The sequence below is a fragment of the Vicia villosa genome, linkage group LG2, assembly GCF_029867415.1.
Source record: "Vicia villosa cultivar HV-30 ecotype Madison, WI linkage group LG2, Vvil1.0, whole genome shotgun sequence".
In the NCBI taxonomy this organism is placed as follows: domain Eukaryota; kingdom Viridiplantae; phylum Streptophyta; class Magnoliopsida; order Fabales; family Fabaceae; genus Vicia; species Vicia villosa.
In genome coordinates, this window is record NC_081181.1 from 63,417,192 (window position 1) to 63,433,872 (window position 16,681).

The 16,681-nt window shown below is 34.5% G+C and overlaps 1 protein-coding gene and 1 long non-coding RNA gene across 2 annotated transcripts; one reads left to right on the forward strand and one right to left on the reverse strand.

Annotated features, from left to right (window-relative positions):
• The first annotated feature begins 12,567 nt into the window (after nucleotides 1-12,567).
• On the forward strand, nucleotides 12,568-13,315 carry LOC131646221 (uncharacterized). Its single transcript, XR_009297347.1, has 2 exons — nucleotides 12,568-12,784; nucleotides 12,982-13,315. It is a non-coding gene; the product is annotated as an uncharacterized LOC131646221 (long non-coding RNA).
• A 719-nt stretch (nucleotides 13,316-14,034) lies between these two features.
• LOC131649239 (protein FAR1-RELATED SEQUENCE 12-like) lies at nucleotides 14,035-15,916 on the reverse strand. The gene is made up of 3 exons (XM_058919001.1): nucleotides 14,750-15,916; nucleotides 14,516-14,596; nucleotides 14,035-14,073 (listed from the first exon to the last, which is right to left on the reverse strand). Exons 1-3 carry the CDS (start codon nucleotides 15,914-15,916, stop codon nucleotides 14,035-14,037), a joined length of 1,287 nt encoding a protein of 428 aa, XP_058774984.1.
• Nucleotides 15,917-16,681: the final 765 nt, after the last annotated feature.

The following is a 16,681-nucleotide window of genomic DNA, read 5'->3' on the forward strand; positions in this document are numbered from 1 at the left end:
AATTTTGCAGATATAGATATCTCAATTTCAGAAGGTGAAGAACCAAGAAGCAAAGTATCAAAAGCTGAAGATATCAGAAGCATAGGATCAGAAGATCAAGTTGCTGCTTTTTTAGAGAATCTCATAATTTCTGAAGAGCCAACAGTCAGAAGATCTTCTAGACTCACCTCTGCTCACTCAGAAGATGTCATTCTTGGAAAGAAGGATGATCCTATCAGAACAAGAGCATTCCTTAAGAACAATGCAGAATGTCAATTAGGTCTTGTTTCTTTGATCGAGCCAACTTCTATTGATTAAGCTCTAGAAGATGCAGACTGGATAATTGCCATGCAAGAATAACTAAGTCAGTTTACAAGGAATGATGTATGGGATCTTGTTCCTAGACCAAAAGGATTTAACATCATTGGTACACAGTGGGTCTTCAGAAACAAGCTAAGCAAAAAGGGAGAAGTTGTAAGAAACAAAGCCAGACTGGTTGCTCAGGGTTATAGTCAACAAGAAGGTATTGACTATACTGAAATCTTTGCACCAGTGGCCAGGTTAGAATCTATTCGCTTATTGATTTTTTTGCCACTCAACATAACATCACTCTATATCAGATGGATGTTAAGAGTGCCTTCTTAAATGGTTATATAGATGAAGAAGTTTATGTCCATAAACCTCCTGGGTTTGAAGACTTTAAGTTTCCAAATCATGTTTTTAATCTAAATAAATCATTATACGGATTGAAGCAAGCTCCTAGAGCTTGGTATGAAAGATTAAGTTCTTTCCTTCTGGATAATGGTTTCACTAGAGGAAAAGTGGATACTACTCTCTTTTGTAAAACCTTTAAGAATGATCTTTTAATCTGCCAAATTTATGTTGGTGATATTATTTTTGGAACATATAATGCTACACTTGGAAAGGAGTTTGCTAAGTCTATGCAGGCTGAGTTTGAAATGAGCATGATGGGAGAACTCAAGTACTTCCTTGGGACTCATATCAATCAAACATCAGAAGGAACATATGTTCACCAAACCAAGTATGTGAAAGAACTTATGAAGAAGTTTAATCTTTCTGAAAGCAAAGAAGCAAAGACTCCTATGCATCCAACATGTATCTTCGGTAAGGATGAGGTAAGTAAGAAGGTAGATCAAAAGTTGTACAAAGGTATGATTGGATCTTTTCTATATCTTACTGCTTCTAGACCTGACCTTTTATTCAGTGTTTGTCTGTGTGCAAGATTCCAATCAGATCCTAGAGAATCTCACTTAACAGTTGTTAAGAGAATTTTGAGATATCTGAAAGGTACTACTAATGTTGGTTTAGTCTACAGAAGATCTAAAGAGTACAACTTAGTAGGATATTGTGATGCTGATTACGCTGGAGATAGAATTGAAAGAAAGAGTACTTCTAGAAGTTGTCAATTTCTTGGAAGTCATATGATCTCCTGGTACAGCAAGAAGCAAGCTACCATTGCCCTCTCTACAACAGAAGCAGAATATGTTGCTGCTGCTGGATGTAGTACACAGATGCTCTGGATGAAGAGTCAGTTAGAAGATTATCAGATATATGAAAGTAACATTCCTATCTTCTGCGACAATACTTCTGCTATTTGTTTATCTAAGAATCCAATATTACATTCCAAAGCTAAACATATTGAGATCAAACATCATTTCATTAGGGACTATGTTCAGAAGGGTGTTCTATCTTTGAACTTTGTTGATACAGACCATCAATGGGCTGATATCTTTACAAAACCCCTTGCTGAAGATAGGTTTAAGTTCATTCTGAAGAATATCAGTATGGATTTATGCCCAGAATGAGAAGATGAGAAGTTCTGATGTATGGATTAGTTTTAAAATGATTTTGCTTTATCTTCGTATAAGAAGTTATGATACTGATCAATTAGAAGTTATGATTCTGTTATTACTAACGTTTCATTATCTAAGTTGATTCAGAAGTTCTTTTAAAGTAAAATAGCTGTCACCAACTTTCCAGATGTTTAACACGTGTTCACTCTATTTGGACAAGCATGCGTACAATTGAGGAGACGCCGCCCTAGGTAACTGTGCAAATCATTTCAAATATTACGTTATCTCTCCTAACATCATTTCTCATTAAATGAAATTGAGTCTATGTTTTTCTGTAATCATATTCATTCAAACTCACATTGCATTTCTTTTCAAATCCGTCTCTATATAAACTCATCTTCATAACAATTCATCTCTTTACATTCTCTCTCTTCATTCATTATCTCTTTCGTTCTTCTCTCTCTTTCTCATTGTTGCATAAACCCTAGTTCTAAACCGAATCTCAAAATTTATTCATGCTTTCATCCTCAAGTACTCAACCTAAAATGTCTTCAGCACATCTTGTTCAACGCAAATATCGTTATAGTCCTCTGAAGACCTGTTCCATTCCGTATGGCGAACTGGAAGTCTTGTGTGAAACAATGGTGGATTTTGAAAGTCTGTTGGAACACAGTTTCAAAATCAAAGATGCAATGTTGACTCAGGATTGGTCAAGCTATCTTAAAAGATTGGTTGGACCAATTTATCCTCTCTTAGTGATGGATTTCTGGACGCATGCAACAGTTACTCCAACTGCTATCATCTCCTTCGTTCTACGACATGAAGTTGTCGTGATTGAGAAAATGATTAGGAAGCTTTATAGTCCTGATGATTTAGAAGGAATCACATGTGCTCTCCCTGGTAGATTTGATTGGGAGAAAGTTGATGGAGAATTGTCTTCTTTCAGATCTTCACCAAATTAAACTATTTCGTTGAAGCCTGTCTATAGAGTTTGGGCTGAAATTCTTCTGGGATCTCTTTATCATAGAAAGCAATCTCTTGCCTCTACGTATGTGAATCAAGATCAAAAGTATGCACTTTTCTGCATTGGAAATGGTACTAAGGTTAATCTTTCAAACATTCTTTTTCAACATTTGAAGAAAAATATGGAAGAATCAAGAGATGAAGAACGCAAGAAGTATCCTAATTTCAAGAAGAACACTATTCCTCTTGCTAGAATGATCTCAGATATTCTGGTAGAGAGTGACTTGATGGATGTTCTAAGAGCTGGTAGAGAGTGACTTGATGGATGTTCAAAGAGCTGGTAGAGAGTGACTTGATGGATGTTCTAAGATGCCTTTGATTTACAAAGGACGCTTCTGATTGAGAAGGTAACTTCTACTCCAAGAATATTTCCAGATATTCTGACTAGAAGAACACCTGTTGAGAGCTTCTCAAATTTGTTCAAAGAAGAGCTTGATAAATCTGTGAAACGCTATTTGAAGGCATGTGTCAAAGCTCAATCTTCTGTTGATCATGCGTGGATCAGAGGAAGAACTCTTCCATCTTTGGATGAGTTAAAGAAGAAAGAACAGAAGAAGAAAGAAAAGAGATTAAAAAGAAAAGCTTCAGAAGTAGAATCTAAGCCAGCTAAAAAGCCAAAGCTGCCATATGATCCTCTCAAGGTACAATCTGATGAATACCGTGATAGGCGCATCAAGAAAGCTTTTCGTGCAGATCATGCTGTTTGTTCCTCTCAGAAAAAGCCTCCACCTTCTAAACCCCAAAACTCTTTCCCCTCCTCTAATAGTTTTCAACCACCTCCTTCTACCCATATTATGAACCCTAAACCACTAAATATCATTCCCCCAACACCTTTTGATATTCCAACTTCATCCATTTCACCACAAATTCTACTTCTTCTGATAACTGAAGCATCTGGTTCTTCTGGTTGTCTTTTGGAAGCTGATGATGGTAGGTACTATCATCCTATAAGAAATTGGAGATCTCTTGAGGAGAAGAAGTTTGTAGATGAGCTAGAAGATGAACCTTGTCTCACAATGGTCGTATGGAAGCCTCTGTTTCTTATTCTGACTGGAGATTTCAAGTGGCTATTCAACTGGCTTAGAGAGAATCCTTTTGAGAAGGCACCAAACATGGTTATTCCTGAGGTTAAATATCCATCAGAAGTTGCTGCTCCTGCACCTCCATAGAATATGGCTGCAATTCTTCAGGCTCTTGAAAATGAAGATTTTGATCTTCCTACCCCAGATTATTCTGAAGATGCTTCTATGTCTGAAGCTGATGCTGTGAAGCAAAGTGCTGAGAATCATCCTGCTAGTAAACTTCCTGTTCAAGAAAATCAAGATGATGTTCTTATGTTAGATGCTGCTGTTGGGCATGCTATTCCTCTGAATGATGGCTGTGAAGCTACTTCTGGTGAACCCTCTCTTCTGGTGAAGACTATGGAGGCTCTTCAAAAGAATCAAGCTAATCTAGCTTCTCACTTTGATAAGCATGAAAACACTCACAATGAGTTTCTCTCCTTCATGAAGACACAGTCTGAAAGCACTTCAGAGATTCAAGGCCTTCTAGCCAAGATAGTCTCTAGGCTAGGCTAGTCGAAGTATTTTTTTCTTAGTTGTCTCTTGTTTCTTGCATCTGCTTTCTGCATCTGCTTCTCTCTTTTTGTATCTTCTGATTTTTTTTTATGAATCAATGAAATCTTCTCTTCTCTCATATTGTTTGTTTTTCATCTGAATCTTTTATGCTTTTTGATGTTATGACAAAAAGGGGGAGAAAACGTGATAATTATTTTGATTTATTATATCAGTTGCTAGGAGTAAGTCTCCATATTTCTAACATTATTGGCAAGTTCTATGTCTATGAGATTTTTTGCAGGATTGAAGATATTCTGAAAAAGCTCAACATGAGAAGCAAAGACATGGGGAAACACAATTCTGTAAAGAAATATGCTCATGGAAATTGAAGCAAGCTTAGTGTTGTGGAGCTTCAAGATCAGAAGCAAGAAGGAAGAATGTTCTAATATTCTTGTGACAGAATATGCTCTAACACATTCTTATCCCTTATATGTTCTGATACATATGTCTTTTAAGAACTTATCAAAGTTTGCTCTGATACATGTTCTTTCTTAAAAGAATGTTCTAATTCATTCATGCTCTGACTCTTGTTGTCTAGTTTGTTCTGAAACATTTCAGGATGTAAAGATGCTCTGATGATGCTCTGGTACATTCAAGAATTTTCTGATACAATCAATCATGCAATGATTCAAGAAGAAATTCAAAGCTCTGAAGCTGTCCTATGAAAGCAAGAAGCAGAAGCTCTGAATGTTCTGAAGTTCTAGGCAAATGTGGACGTCTCAACTGAAATGGAAAATACTCAGGGAAGTCTTTTATTTGTAGATTTCTTCCAGTATTTGTTTCAGTGGGAGATTGTTAATCTCAGGGGGAGACATATTCACACACTATGTTTATATGCTTATGCTATAACTGTGTAATTGTCTTTAGTCATCTGATATTCTGATTGAAAATTCATATCAATTATATATGTTTTTGTCATCATCAAAAAGGGGGAGATTGTTAGAACAAGAATTGTTTTGATCAATATTCTTAGTTTTGATGATAACAATGTATATGAATTTTGCTTAAGATAATGTGGTACTCTAATCCTATGCAATTTCCATTTCAGGAAATATATAAAGAGTATGCATAATTCAGCGCAAGAAGCACTGACTCAAAAGGTTCAAGTATGCAACATCAGAACAAGCTCTCCCAAGACATCAGAAGATTTTCAAACAGAATCAGAACATGGTCTATTGAAGCATCAGAAGAACTTGAGTTCAGAAGCAAAAACACTGAAGTTCTCATGGTATCACGCTAGAAGCATTTCAAGTCAGAAGACAAGAAGATGCTCTGCACCAAGCTGTTTGACTCTGATAAATTCAAACGTTGTATCTACAAACATCAGATCAGAAGCAAGTACAAGATGACAGGCTACACTGACTGGCAAAAGGAACGTTAGAAGCTATTAAAGGCAAAGTCAGTAAAAGCAATAAAAGCAAGGCTTGGGGTAGTTGACAAAAGAGTGAAACATTAAATGCAATGCTGTACGGATCATGCAACGCATTAAATGCTCCCAACAATCATCTTCTCAAAACGCCTATAAATAGTGATGTTCTGATCAGAAGCAAGGTTACCAATTTACGAACAACTCTTTCAATCTTGCCGAAACGCTGCTGAATTAAAGAGATATCAAACTTCATCTTCAACCTCACTTCATTGTAATATCTTAGTGAGATTTTAAGCTTAGAAATTAAGAGAAATATCACAGTTGTGATTATAGCTTATTAAGAAGCATTGTAATACTCTTGTAAGAATTTGTTTTACATTCATTTGTAAAAGGTTCCTAGAGTGATCAAGGTGTGATCAGAATAGTCTAGAAGACTTAGAGGGTATCTAAGTGGAAAACCATTGTAATCAAGGTTGATTAGTGGATTAAATCCTCAGGTTAGGTAAATCACTCTAAGGGGGTGGACTGAAGTAGTTTCGTTAACAAAGAACCAGGATAAAACTCATTATGCAATTGTTTTTATCTTAAGAGTTTTTAAAGTCACACTTATTCACCCCCCCCCCCCATTATAAGTGTTTTTCTATCCTTCAAGTTGAAATTAATTTGTAGTATTAGGATGATGACACGGGATTGGGAGAGTTCAGAATAGACCATCATATAATATTGACTACTTAAATTTGTAAATTTCTTTTCCTTTGGGATGAAGCCCTCTAGACATAAGTGACATTGAACCTAACTAAGTTACCAATTATTTGCATTCACTTTTTATTATTTTCTTATATTGCTCATTGATTGATTTAAATAATCTTGTCTCCGACATTGCTTCAACATTGTATGACACATCTTGGTTCTGAGCGAACATAATTCAATTGGCATTAGAGTAGTCAACCTATTTTGGTTGGTTATGTTTTAGATTATATATTCTCAAGATGGACAATTCCATAAACAGATGAAATATTAATCATCCTAAAATTCTTAATGGCACTAATTATGAAAATAAGAAGGCTTGCATGGTTGCTTTCTTAGTCCATGGACAACATGAATTAGAAAGAGGTTATTAATGGTTAGACTCCTTCATTAGTCACTACTGAATATAATTGTGTATCTTTGAAGCCTGAAAAAAGATTAAACATCTTCTAAAGATGAAGGTGCTCTTGGGAATTCGCATGCTATTAATGCTATTTACAATGAAGTCGTCAAAAATATTTTCATAAAAATCAACACCTGCACTAGCACTAAACATGATTGGGAAAATCTTGAAGTTGCTCATCAAGGTACCTCTAAAGTTAGTAGGTACAGGCCTTAATGCCTCACAAAATAATTGAAAACTTAAAGACGTGTGAGGATGAAACTACCTCTGAATTCAATGTTCTCCTTAGTGGCATTCCTAATAATTCTTTTTCTCTTGGTGAAAATAAGTTTGTAAAAAAAATTTAAGATCTCTGCCAAAGAGGTTTGACATGAAAGTTGAATTGATTGGCTATTGATGAAAAATATGAGAAAAAAAGTAAGAGAATCACAATCAAAGAGAACATTATTGATTATGAAAACCAAAAAGATCATGACACTGATGAAAAATTAATTGAATCAATTGCCTTGATTTCTAAGAACTTTAGAAATTTCACTAGAAGACTTGATAGAAGATATGAAAATAATGTCTCTACTAATGTCAAAGAAAATCAAAAACAAAATTAAAAAGGTGGAAAATTTCAACGTCGAGGAAAAGATGGAGGAAATAAAACATGGCCAAGGAATTCAATGTCATAAATGTGATAAATTTGGACACATTCAAGTTGAATGTCCAAATTTTACGAGGAAGCAAAGAAAAAGATATAATTCCACCCTCTTGGATAATGATTCAGAAGAAGAAAGTGAGTATGATCAGGCAAACAGTGTAGTGGCATTTATTACTTGCTTCAAAGAAAGTTCCAATTTTGAGTTACACAGTGGTATTACCTTTCTAAATGTTAATGGGAATGTCAGTGATGATAATCTATATGACGATGCTTTTGCTGAAGCTTATAAGACTTTATATCTTTAATGGACTAAAGAATCTCAAGTCATTGATAAGCATCAGCAAACGATCAAAGTCATACTTCAAAAACTAATTTGTCTCATGCTCACTATCTTTGATTTGAATAAGGTAGTTGATTATCTCAATTCTGAGCTTGATGGAATGACCAATTCTATCTACAAGATGAATTCAGGAGCTAAGAATCTTGTTGCCATTTTAGGTATTGGAAAACTGTCAAAATACATGCAGGTAATTGGATATACTACTGTGTATTGTCCAAAAAATACAGGTGTATGCGTGTTCCCCCTACAAGGGCAAAGAGATTTAGAGGCTCTAATAGGTATATTACATGTTTGGGGGTGAGGTGTAACACCCTGATTTTCGATTATATAATTTTAATTGAATATTTGGTTGCTTTAGTTGGATTATTGATTACTTTTGGGATATTTAGTAGAATTATTCGAATTATTTAATAATTAAAAATAATAGAAAAAAAGATAAAATAGGCGATAATTAGTGTGGTAGGAAGTGAGAGCCCAAGAAATGAGGAGGGCAATAAAAATAATAAAAGATTTTTATTTAAAAGGAAAATAAAGGAGGAAAATAGGTTTTATGCAATATGTGATACTTGGGAAAAAAGGAGTTGTAGAGGCCATGAAAGAACCTAGAGGGGAGAATTACCATTCTTGAAAATTCAACCTTGTTGCGTGAAAATTAAGGTAGGGGGAATTAATCATCTATAGGTGCATTTTTTAAAAAGAATATAGATGAATCCTAACCCTATTTCTTGTTATTCCTCTATTGTTGAGGTTTGGATGTTAAGATGGTTGTGTAAACCTCTCTTAGATTAGTTAGTTGTAATGCAAAGATTATAAGATATTAATTCGTGAATTTCATGTGAATTAATATGTGAAAATTATGAGTTGTATTGTTCATGTTTAAAGCTTTTAGATGATGAATCTAATGTTTATTTGGTGATTATTGGTGAAATAAATGTCTAATTTATGTGCAATTGATGTGTTTATTATTGTGTGAATCATGGGTGATGAGTTACTATGAATTCTGGGGGAATGAGAATTGAAATCAGAGCTTTGGAAGTGCTTTAATGGTGGAAATTGTAGATTCTGCAATCTGCATATTGGTGGCGGGCGTCACCACCGTGACGGGCCGACCATCATGCATCTGAGAGAAATGACGATTGTTAGCATGGTGACAGGGAGAACATCATGGTCTCCTAACGAGCGTAGTGACCCAAGATATCCGACAACGTCACTTTTTGAGAGAGGTGGGTAATGAGTGAGACCGCGATCGTTAGCTTGGTGACAGGTTGACTGTTAGCCCATGCAGTTGACCGGTTTTGAACGATTGACTAATTTTTAGAGTAGTATTTCATTGCATCAGTGTTTCTCTATTGTTCTGATGATTTGTGTAGTTATTAATTTGAGTCATTAAATTTTAGAGTTAAGGCGAGGGTTTTGGAGAAAACCCTTTCCAGTAGTAGTGAGATTATTTTAGACTTAGGGCGATGGCTATGAGAAACCCTTTACAATTAAGGGCTTGAGTTTTGATGACTCTGATGTATTTTTAGAGATACTTGTGAATTAGCTAACATTTTTAGAGTTAGGTGAATTAGCTCAGTTAAATTATCACTTGCCTTGTGATTAGGTCAGATAGAGTAGTGATGATTTGAGGTTCAAATGTGACATAAGCCAATGTTTAGCTATTAAGGGTAGTGATTGATTTGTCAATGAGTTTATTCTTGGGTCAACTGATAGGTTTAGACTTGTGTTTTGAGTCTTCTTGAGCTCAGAACTATCCCTGTTGAGTGGGGGTAGTTGTTAATATGGTCGTTGCCTTACTGGTGAGTATCATTGTGTAATTATGATTATATATTGTTAAGTATATTGATTATAAATCGTGTTAAGAATGCAAGGTTCATAAAAGAACTACTGCGGCGACCTTGTATTTGCGTTGTTTACAGTTCAAAGAGAAATTGCTGGTGATTGTTGCACCTGTATATTATTGTTGCATATCATGCATCATGTGTGTCAGTGATAGATGTACGAACCTTGGTCCAGTGACATGTCTTTGGTTCAGAAGAGAGGACCAGTGGCGAGTTGGGGTTCAAAGGGGAACCATAGGTGAGTGGACGAAATCAATAACATAACTATAATGTCACATATTGGTACCACATGCATTGTAGTCGAGAAGATGATTACATTTAATACATATCTATACATGTGATTATTGATTGTGTGTTTGACTTATATGTTACTAATTGAAGATGTTAAGCTATTCTTTACAATTTATGCACCGTTACTTATATTTGATTGAAGATGTTTCTTATATGTTGTTGATTTTTTATTTCTATATTTTGTGTATCCTTGTTATACATATACACAGTTAGAGGAGCCTTAGCTACTGTGAATTAGAGGAAGACGTAAAAGCATTCTTCGGTGTAATACGGTGAACTGACTTTTTATCGAAATGTGCGGTAAGCAAGAGTCGCCACCGACTTTAATTTATCCAAATAGGAAAGGCAAAAAGAACAGGAAAGACCTTTGAAAGATTTTGAGTTCGGGGGGTAGGTTATACAAAGGGAAGGTATAAGGCACCCTTTGCATCCATGGTTATCCATGGGCTCTTAATTGCTTAGCTCACTTGTTTGAATGTTTGAAAAGTTTGAAGTGTCGTATGTGAATAGTAAAAATATTTGAATAAGGACTTTAGCTTGTAAATAAGCGTAGCCTTTTGGAAATCGTTTTGAAAAGGAGGTGTGAAAAGCATTTGATTTTGATTTGAATGAAGCAAGCAATTAAAGAACTACCTACCCTAAGTTGTCTTTCTTGTTCTTTAAGTCTTTCGGGCGAAAGGGTCTATCCATACCATAAGAGGGCAGGAAGTCTTTCAATTGGATGTTTAAGGGTCATCGAGAGTATCGTTCGCCATAAGACTGTCACATGCCATAAAGAGGGAAGGTAGTCTAAGGGAAGGATATAATAGTCATTTTATCTTTTTAGGCATCATGCGAGGATACCTTAGCAATTTGGGACAATCATTTTATAAGGCAGCATCGAGGGAGTTTCAATAACTTTGAAGGCGACAGGCAACATTGCTTTAGGTTTCCTCGGAGTCGAGAGACTTGACTATTTAGTACACTTAGAGGCAACAGGATACAGTTAAGGAAACAAGAGGAATTACCCTAAAGGTGTGTGTGTGGCACAATCAGGTGGTTCAGTTCAGATATTTTATCTTATAAATAATGTTAGCTACGTTCGATTAATTATCTTGCTCTCCCTAGGATTACTAACACGCAGTTAAAATGGCAGAAATTAAAACCTACGCTATTACAATAAACACCTGCGGGGATAGGGGAAATTAAAACAGAAAATAAGAAATATAGATAATTAATTTTAATTATCTTGATCTCTGCTCTTAATCTTCCTCGAACCTTGATTGACTCTGATCATCTGAGTATTAAACAGAAAAATGATAGTGGTGAGTGTATGAATGTTTCCTTGACTGTTTGTATAAATCCTAATTCGGTCTTTAAGGAAACAAGAAAAATAAAATAATATTTAAATAAAAAGAGGGTTAGAAACTTAGATTCTTGATTGACATGGCGCGTAGTCGAGGATCTTTGATTAACCCTGAAAATTAGGCATGAAGAATAAAAGTGTTAGTGCATTAAAGATCGACAAACCTAATTATCAAAGCAAGGCAAAAGGTTTTAAAGAGAGGGTAAACCCCGATATTTTAGGGAATGGGGTCTTATGAGAAAATACATAAGTTAATGGACGACATCTACCTAAGGTTAATAGGGTTTCTAAATGAATCGACATAAAATTAATTATTGTTTTTTTTACCTAATTAATCTTAAAGTTAGCTAATCATGATTAATTTTTTTTATAAATCCTAATTTATTTGCCTATTAATTAAAACCTAAATTAAGACTAAGCTAATTAAAACTTAAACTAATCTAATAAAAATTAATAAGTTAGTTATTATCTAATTTAGATCAATTATTAAAATAAAATTGTTGATAATAATAAAAAGGGTTTTGACAAAAAAAAGGTTTGGTAGTTGAAAAGAAAAATAATAAAAAAACAATTAGAATAAATGAAAAGAAAAAAAAATAAAATAAAAGGAATTTAGAAGAAAAGAAGAGAAAGCTTAGCTCTGTGATCTGATGTGGTTGGCCCTGAGGAAGAACATCGTACGCTAGCGCATTCTGGTTGGTTGGATCAGCTTGGAAGACAACCTGAAGGTTCTGGTACGAGGGCGTATGGTATACCGTAAGGAGGGAGTCACATAGGAACCTGCAGAAAATGTTTTTGAAAAATAATACGTTGGGGCCAGGGATTGAACCCTCGACCCGTTGGCCAATACTCGCGCCCTCCTCTCCACTGGATCAAGTCTTTCACACTGTCAATATGGTTATTCAAAATCATAATATAAAAAAAATGTGAATGAAAATTTAAAAGAAAAAGCACGCGTTGGTACTGCTCTTCTTCTTCTTCGTCGCTTTTTTTTGGGAAAGGATTCTCTAACGTTCACGCGGGAACGTTAGAGTAACTTTTACAACTTTTCAACCTTACGATCCATAAAAATGTTCAGATGCTGCCACGTGTTTTTTTAAACAATTAAAATTGAAATTAAGAGAGGATGGAATGCAAATCTGCTGAGAACGATAAAACCTAAAATTCCCAAATCATCTCCTTCTATCGCCGTCATCTACCACCACGCCGCGTCCATTGTTCATCTGACTCAAACCGTGACCCCTTGTTGTTGTCGCCTCCTTCGCCACTGCCATCTGCCGCCTCCACCGGTTCTTTTTCCGACTCCTACGATTCTTCTTCGTCTTTTCATCTTCGTCGGTGTTACGGTCTCAATTGTTTTCAAATATCATGTAAGATTTGGAAAATTATTGAATTTCAAACTTGTGAGTTGAATTCAATGGCTGTTTTTTTGGTGAAAAGTTGAATTCAACTGTAATTTAGGGATTCTCTAAAAAAAACAAATTACTCAACTTTGATTCTGTTCATGAAACATAAAACTTTACATGTCAAAATTGGACTGTGATATGTTTGGTTTGTATTATTGCAGGTGTATTAGAAGAAAGGATTCTGATATGTTTGGTTTAGAATTGATATTATGGAGACATTGTATACAATTTGTATTATGCTTGGTTTGACTTATGCAGGCAAAGCATGAAGGAGAAATTTTGGTGCACGACAATTGTGAAGTAGCAAACTTAATTTTCGGCAACGTTTGAATCATAAATAAGACAAGTGAACAAATTTGATTCAAGTACTATACTTATGAAGCATAAAGAAGATGAAGAAACAAAATAGTTTTAGGCCATAATGTACTTTTAGGATATAATGTATAATTTGATAGTTTGTTTTTTCAAGTTCAAAGTAACATGATCCGTTTTTGATCTCTATCCATGTAATGAAATGTTATGAATTTCCAAATCTTTCATTTGGTTTTCACATAATATGCAATGTTAAATTTTACTGTCATATCATTCAAAACCTTTGTTAATGTCACAAGTTTCTAATGTTTCATACTTTGGCAACTTAATGCTAATGCCACATTTGTACTAAACAATATCAAAATTCAAAATAGGTTGAAAACTCAATGTCACAGTGACATGCTAAACTGAATTCTGTTTGGGATATGCTACACTTTTCCACAAGTTCTCAATAGAATTTTGTTTACAGCTCACTGCTGCCCATTTTTGTTACAAAATTGTGCTTGAAATTATACTATCAAAGCTATAAAAATTCTGCATGAATTATACTATCAAAGCTATAAATATTCTGCTTGACTTATACTATCAAACTATAAAAATTCTGGTTGAACTTATAAAAATTCTGCTTGCACTCACAGAATTCTGCTTGAAATTATACTGTCAAAGCTATAAAAATTCTGCTTAAAATTATACTATCAAACCTATACAAATTCTGCTTGAAATTATATTATCAAAGCTATAAAAATTCTGCTTGAACTCACAGAATTCTGCTTGAAATTATACTGTCAAAGCTATAATATCAAAATACTAGAATACACAACAATATCAAAATATTATCAGTACCAAAAAGTATAATATTGTGGTCAAACAACTCGTTTTTCTTGAAATAGTTATTGAATCATTTAATCCAATATTGCAATGTTTGTGTCATTGAAAGGTGCCTGCATAATAATACAAACTAATTAATATCATAAGAAACTTATGGTGTCAAACTAAGTCCAATTTAACAAAGTTATGCACCAGAATTCGATAAAACTATGCAGTCGAATTCAACAAAATTATGCAGCCAAATTCAGTCCAATTTAACAAAGTTATGCATCCGAAATTGACAAAATTGTGCAGCCGAATTCGACAAAATTATGCAGCCAAATTCAGTCTAATTTAACCAAGTTATGCATCCGAATTCGAAAAAATAGTGCAGCTGAATTCGAAAAAGTTATGCAGCAAAATTCAGTCCAATTTAACAAAGTTATGCATCCGAATTTAACAAAATTGTGCAGCCGAATTCGACAAAACTATGCTGTCAAATTCAGCCCAATTTAGCAAAGTTATGCAGCAACAAAATTATCCAGCCAAATTCAGAATCGATACATGGGAAATTACCATCAAAAGTGCTGTAAAACTAAGTTGACCATCTTGTGTTTGAGGCGGCTCGTAAGTTGGAGGTGCCGAACATGATATTGTCTTTGAAAGATGACTTGTTGCCTCTTTATCCTAAAACAATAATGTAAAATTAAATTAAATTACTATACCTGTAAAACTAAAACCAGTTATTTATATGTCAACCCCTGCCCATAGGTTGTAAAATTAAATGACTATATCTGTCAACATATATACCTGAGATATTTGACATTGTGATTGTTTTCTAGGTTGTACATTTTTCTTTCTATTCTGCATAATCTCAACCCAACCCTTGCGTCTCTTTTGTTTTTTTGAGCCAGACCGTATCTTGAATCCACTGGGTTGTGTAACATCATTAGTCACAAATGTCGGATTATTAGCATTATTGTTTCTGGCTTGTAAGTGAAATTCCATTAATTCTTTATTCAGTAAATCAACCGTGTTATCTACAATCTCAAGACACTCTTCAAAAGGAGACGCGCTAGCAGCTACTCGAATGAATTTAGAAACAACGTTTCTAAATTTTTGCGTGATAGATAACTTTGGATCACCTTCCACCTCTTTCCCCCTCAAATCTTGCACAACACCGCAACGAGCTTCTAATGTCCACCTTCTTAAAATATACTCATCAGGAACGACCTTAACATCATTTGCTTCAAACACTTTTAATGCGTGTGAACAAAGTATGCCAAATGTCTCAAATTTTCTACAACTACAAGATATAGAGGATGAAGCACGGTTAAATGATACTTTCCAAGATTTTTCATGATTGTCCATAGTGATGGAATATTTGCATAAAGAGTGAGACTCACTTCTCTCTAGTATGCTCATTGCTAAGAATAACTTAAACTCGTTTTGGAATAAATCAAATACAGCATGGGTATAAATCTTTCCCATTTGTATTAGTATTGGAGATGTCTCATATCTCAACCTTGCAAGCTTATGTTTGGACTCATACTCACAAGTCAATTCGTTTCCTCTCTTCTCCTCAACAACTTGTTCAAAGTGTTTGAAAAACTGTATAATATCCAAATTCGTTTCCTCTGGTGGTTGTAGAGGGTGATTATGGTCTTGTACAAATTCATGAATGACAAATTTTCCATTTTTCAATACAAGAGCTATCCTTGCTTTGCAATCCGTTCTGGTCTCAGCTCTATGGTTGCTAACAAAGACATCTCTCTTGTCAGGTTGTCGTAATCCTTCCTTGCTACAAACAAACCTACATGATGATATAGTACCATCTTTTCTACTTTTGTTCACATAACGTTTTCTAACACCAAAGCCAACATGTGCACCGTATGCGAGCCAAAACTGATAAGCTGTTTCTATTGAGTCAAACTTCATACCAACCAATGGCTTCCAATCAATACTTGAAGATGCCATAATATTCACACTCTATTTGTATCTTATTACCTGATTTTAGAAGAAAAACAACATTAAGTCTTTCAAAAAATTAAAACAACACACACATACACTTCATAAAGAACCACAAAATAATTTAGATGAACTTATTAAGAATGTAACAGAATCAATCAAAAGAAAATATAAACAAATTACCATAAAATACCTAAAAAAAATACAACAAACACACAATGATATAGAACCAGAAAACAAAGAAGAAAATTAAAAATATGAAATGGTGGTGATATTACTACTACAACAAGTAAATATACATATACAGAAGAAACCTGAATAGTGACAATGATCAAAGATTTTGCAACGATAAAGTTCGACGGCGAAGGCGAAACTGAACAACAAAGACAATCGATAATAGCGAAACTCAACGGTGATGATGATGACACAAAGATGTTGCAACGATGAAGTTCGACGGCGACGGCGAAACTGAACAACAAAGATGATCGGTAATAGCGAAGCTCAATGGTGATGATGATGAAAATCAAATACATAGAGATGATAACTAAGCTCCATTGTGATAAGAAGAAGAATTCACACAATGAAGGAGATGAAATATCAACAGGGTCATGGTTTTTTGGTTTTGTATTCAGATACTTTCTTTTGTTTTTTTTTATATAAAAAATACAATACTAAAAACGTGGCATAAAATAGGTTATTAGATTAATTGAACGTCTATGATTTGATGAAAGTTAGAAAGCAGTTGCCGCGCAAAAGTTAGGGGATCCATTCCCC

Coding starts and splice junctions, on each gene's coding strand:
- LOC131649239 (XM_058919001.1), bottom strand. CDS start 15,916: ATGGCATCTTCAAGTATTGATTGGAAGCCATTGGTTGGTATGAAGTTT. Junction 14,597..14,749: donor CACAATGTCAAATATCTCAG/GTATATATGTTG, acceptor CATCTTTCAAAG/ACAATATCATGTTCGGCACC. Junction 14,074..14,515: donor GTTTTACAGCACTTTTGATG/GTAATTTCCCAT, acceptor ATTATTATGCAG/GCACCTTTCAATGACACAAA.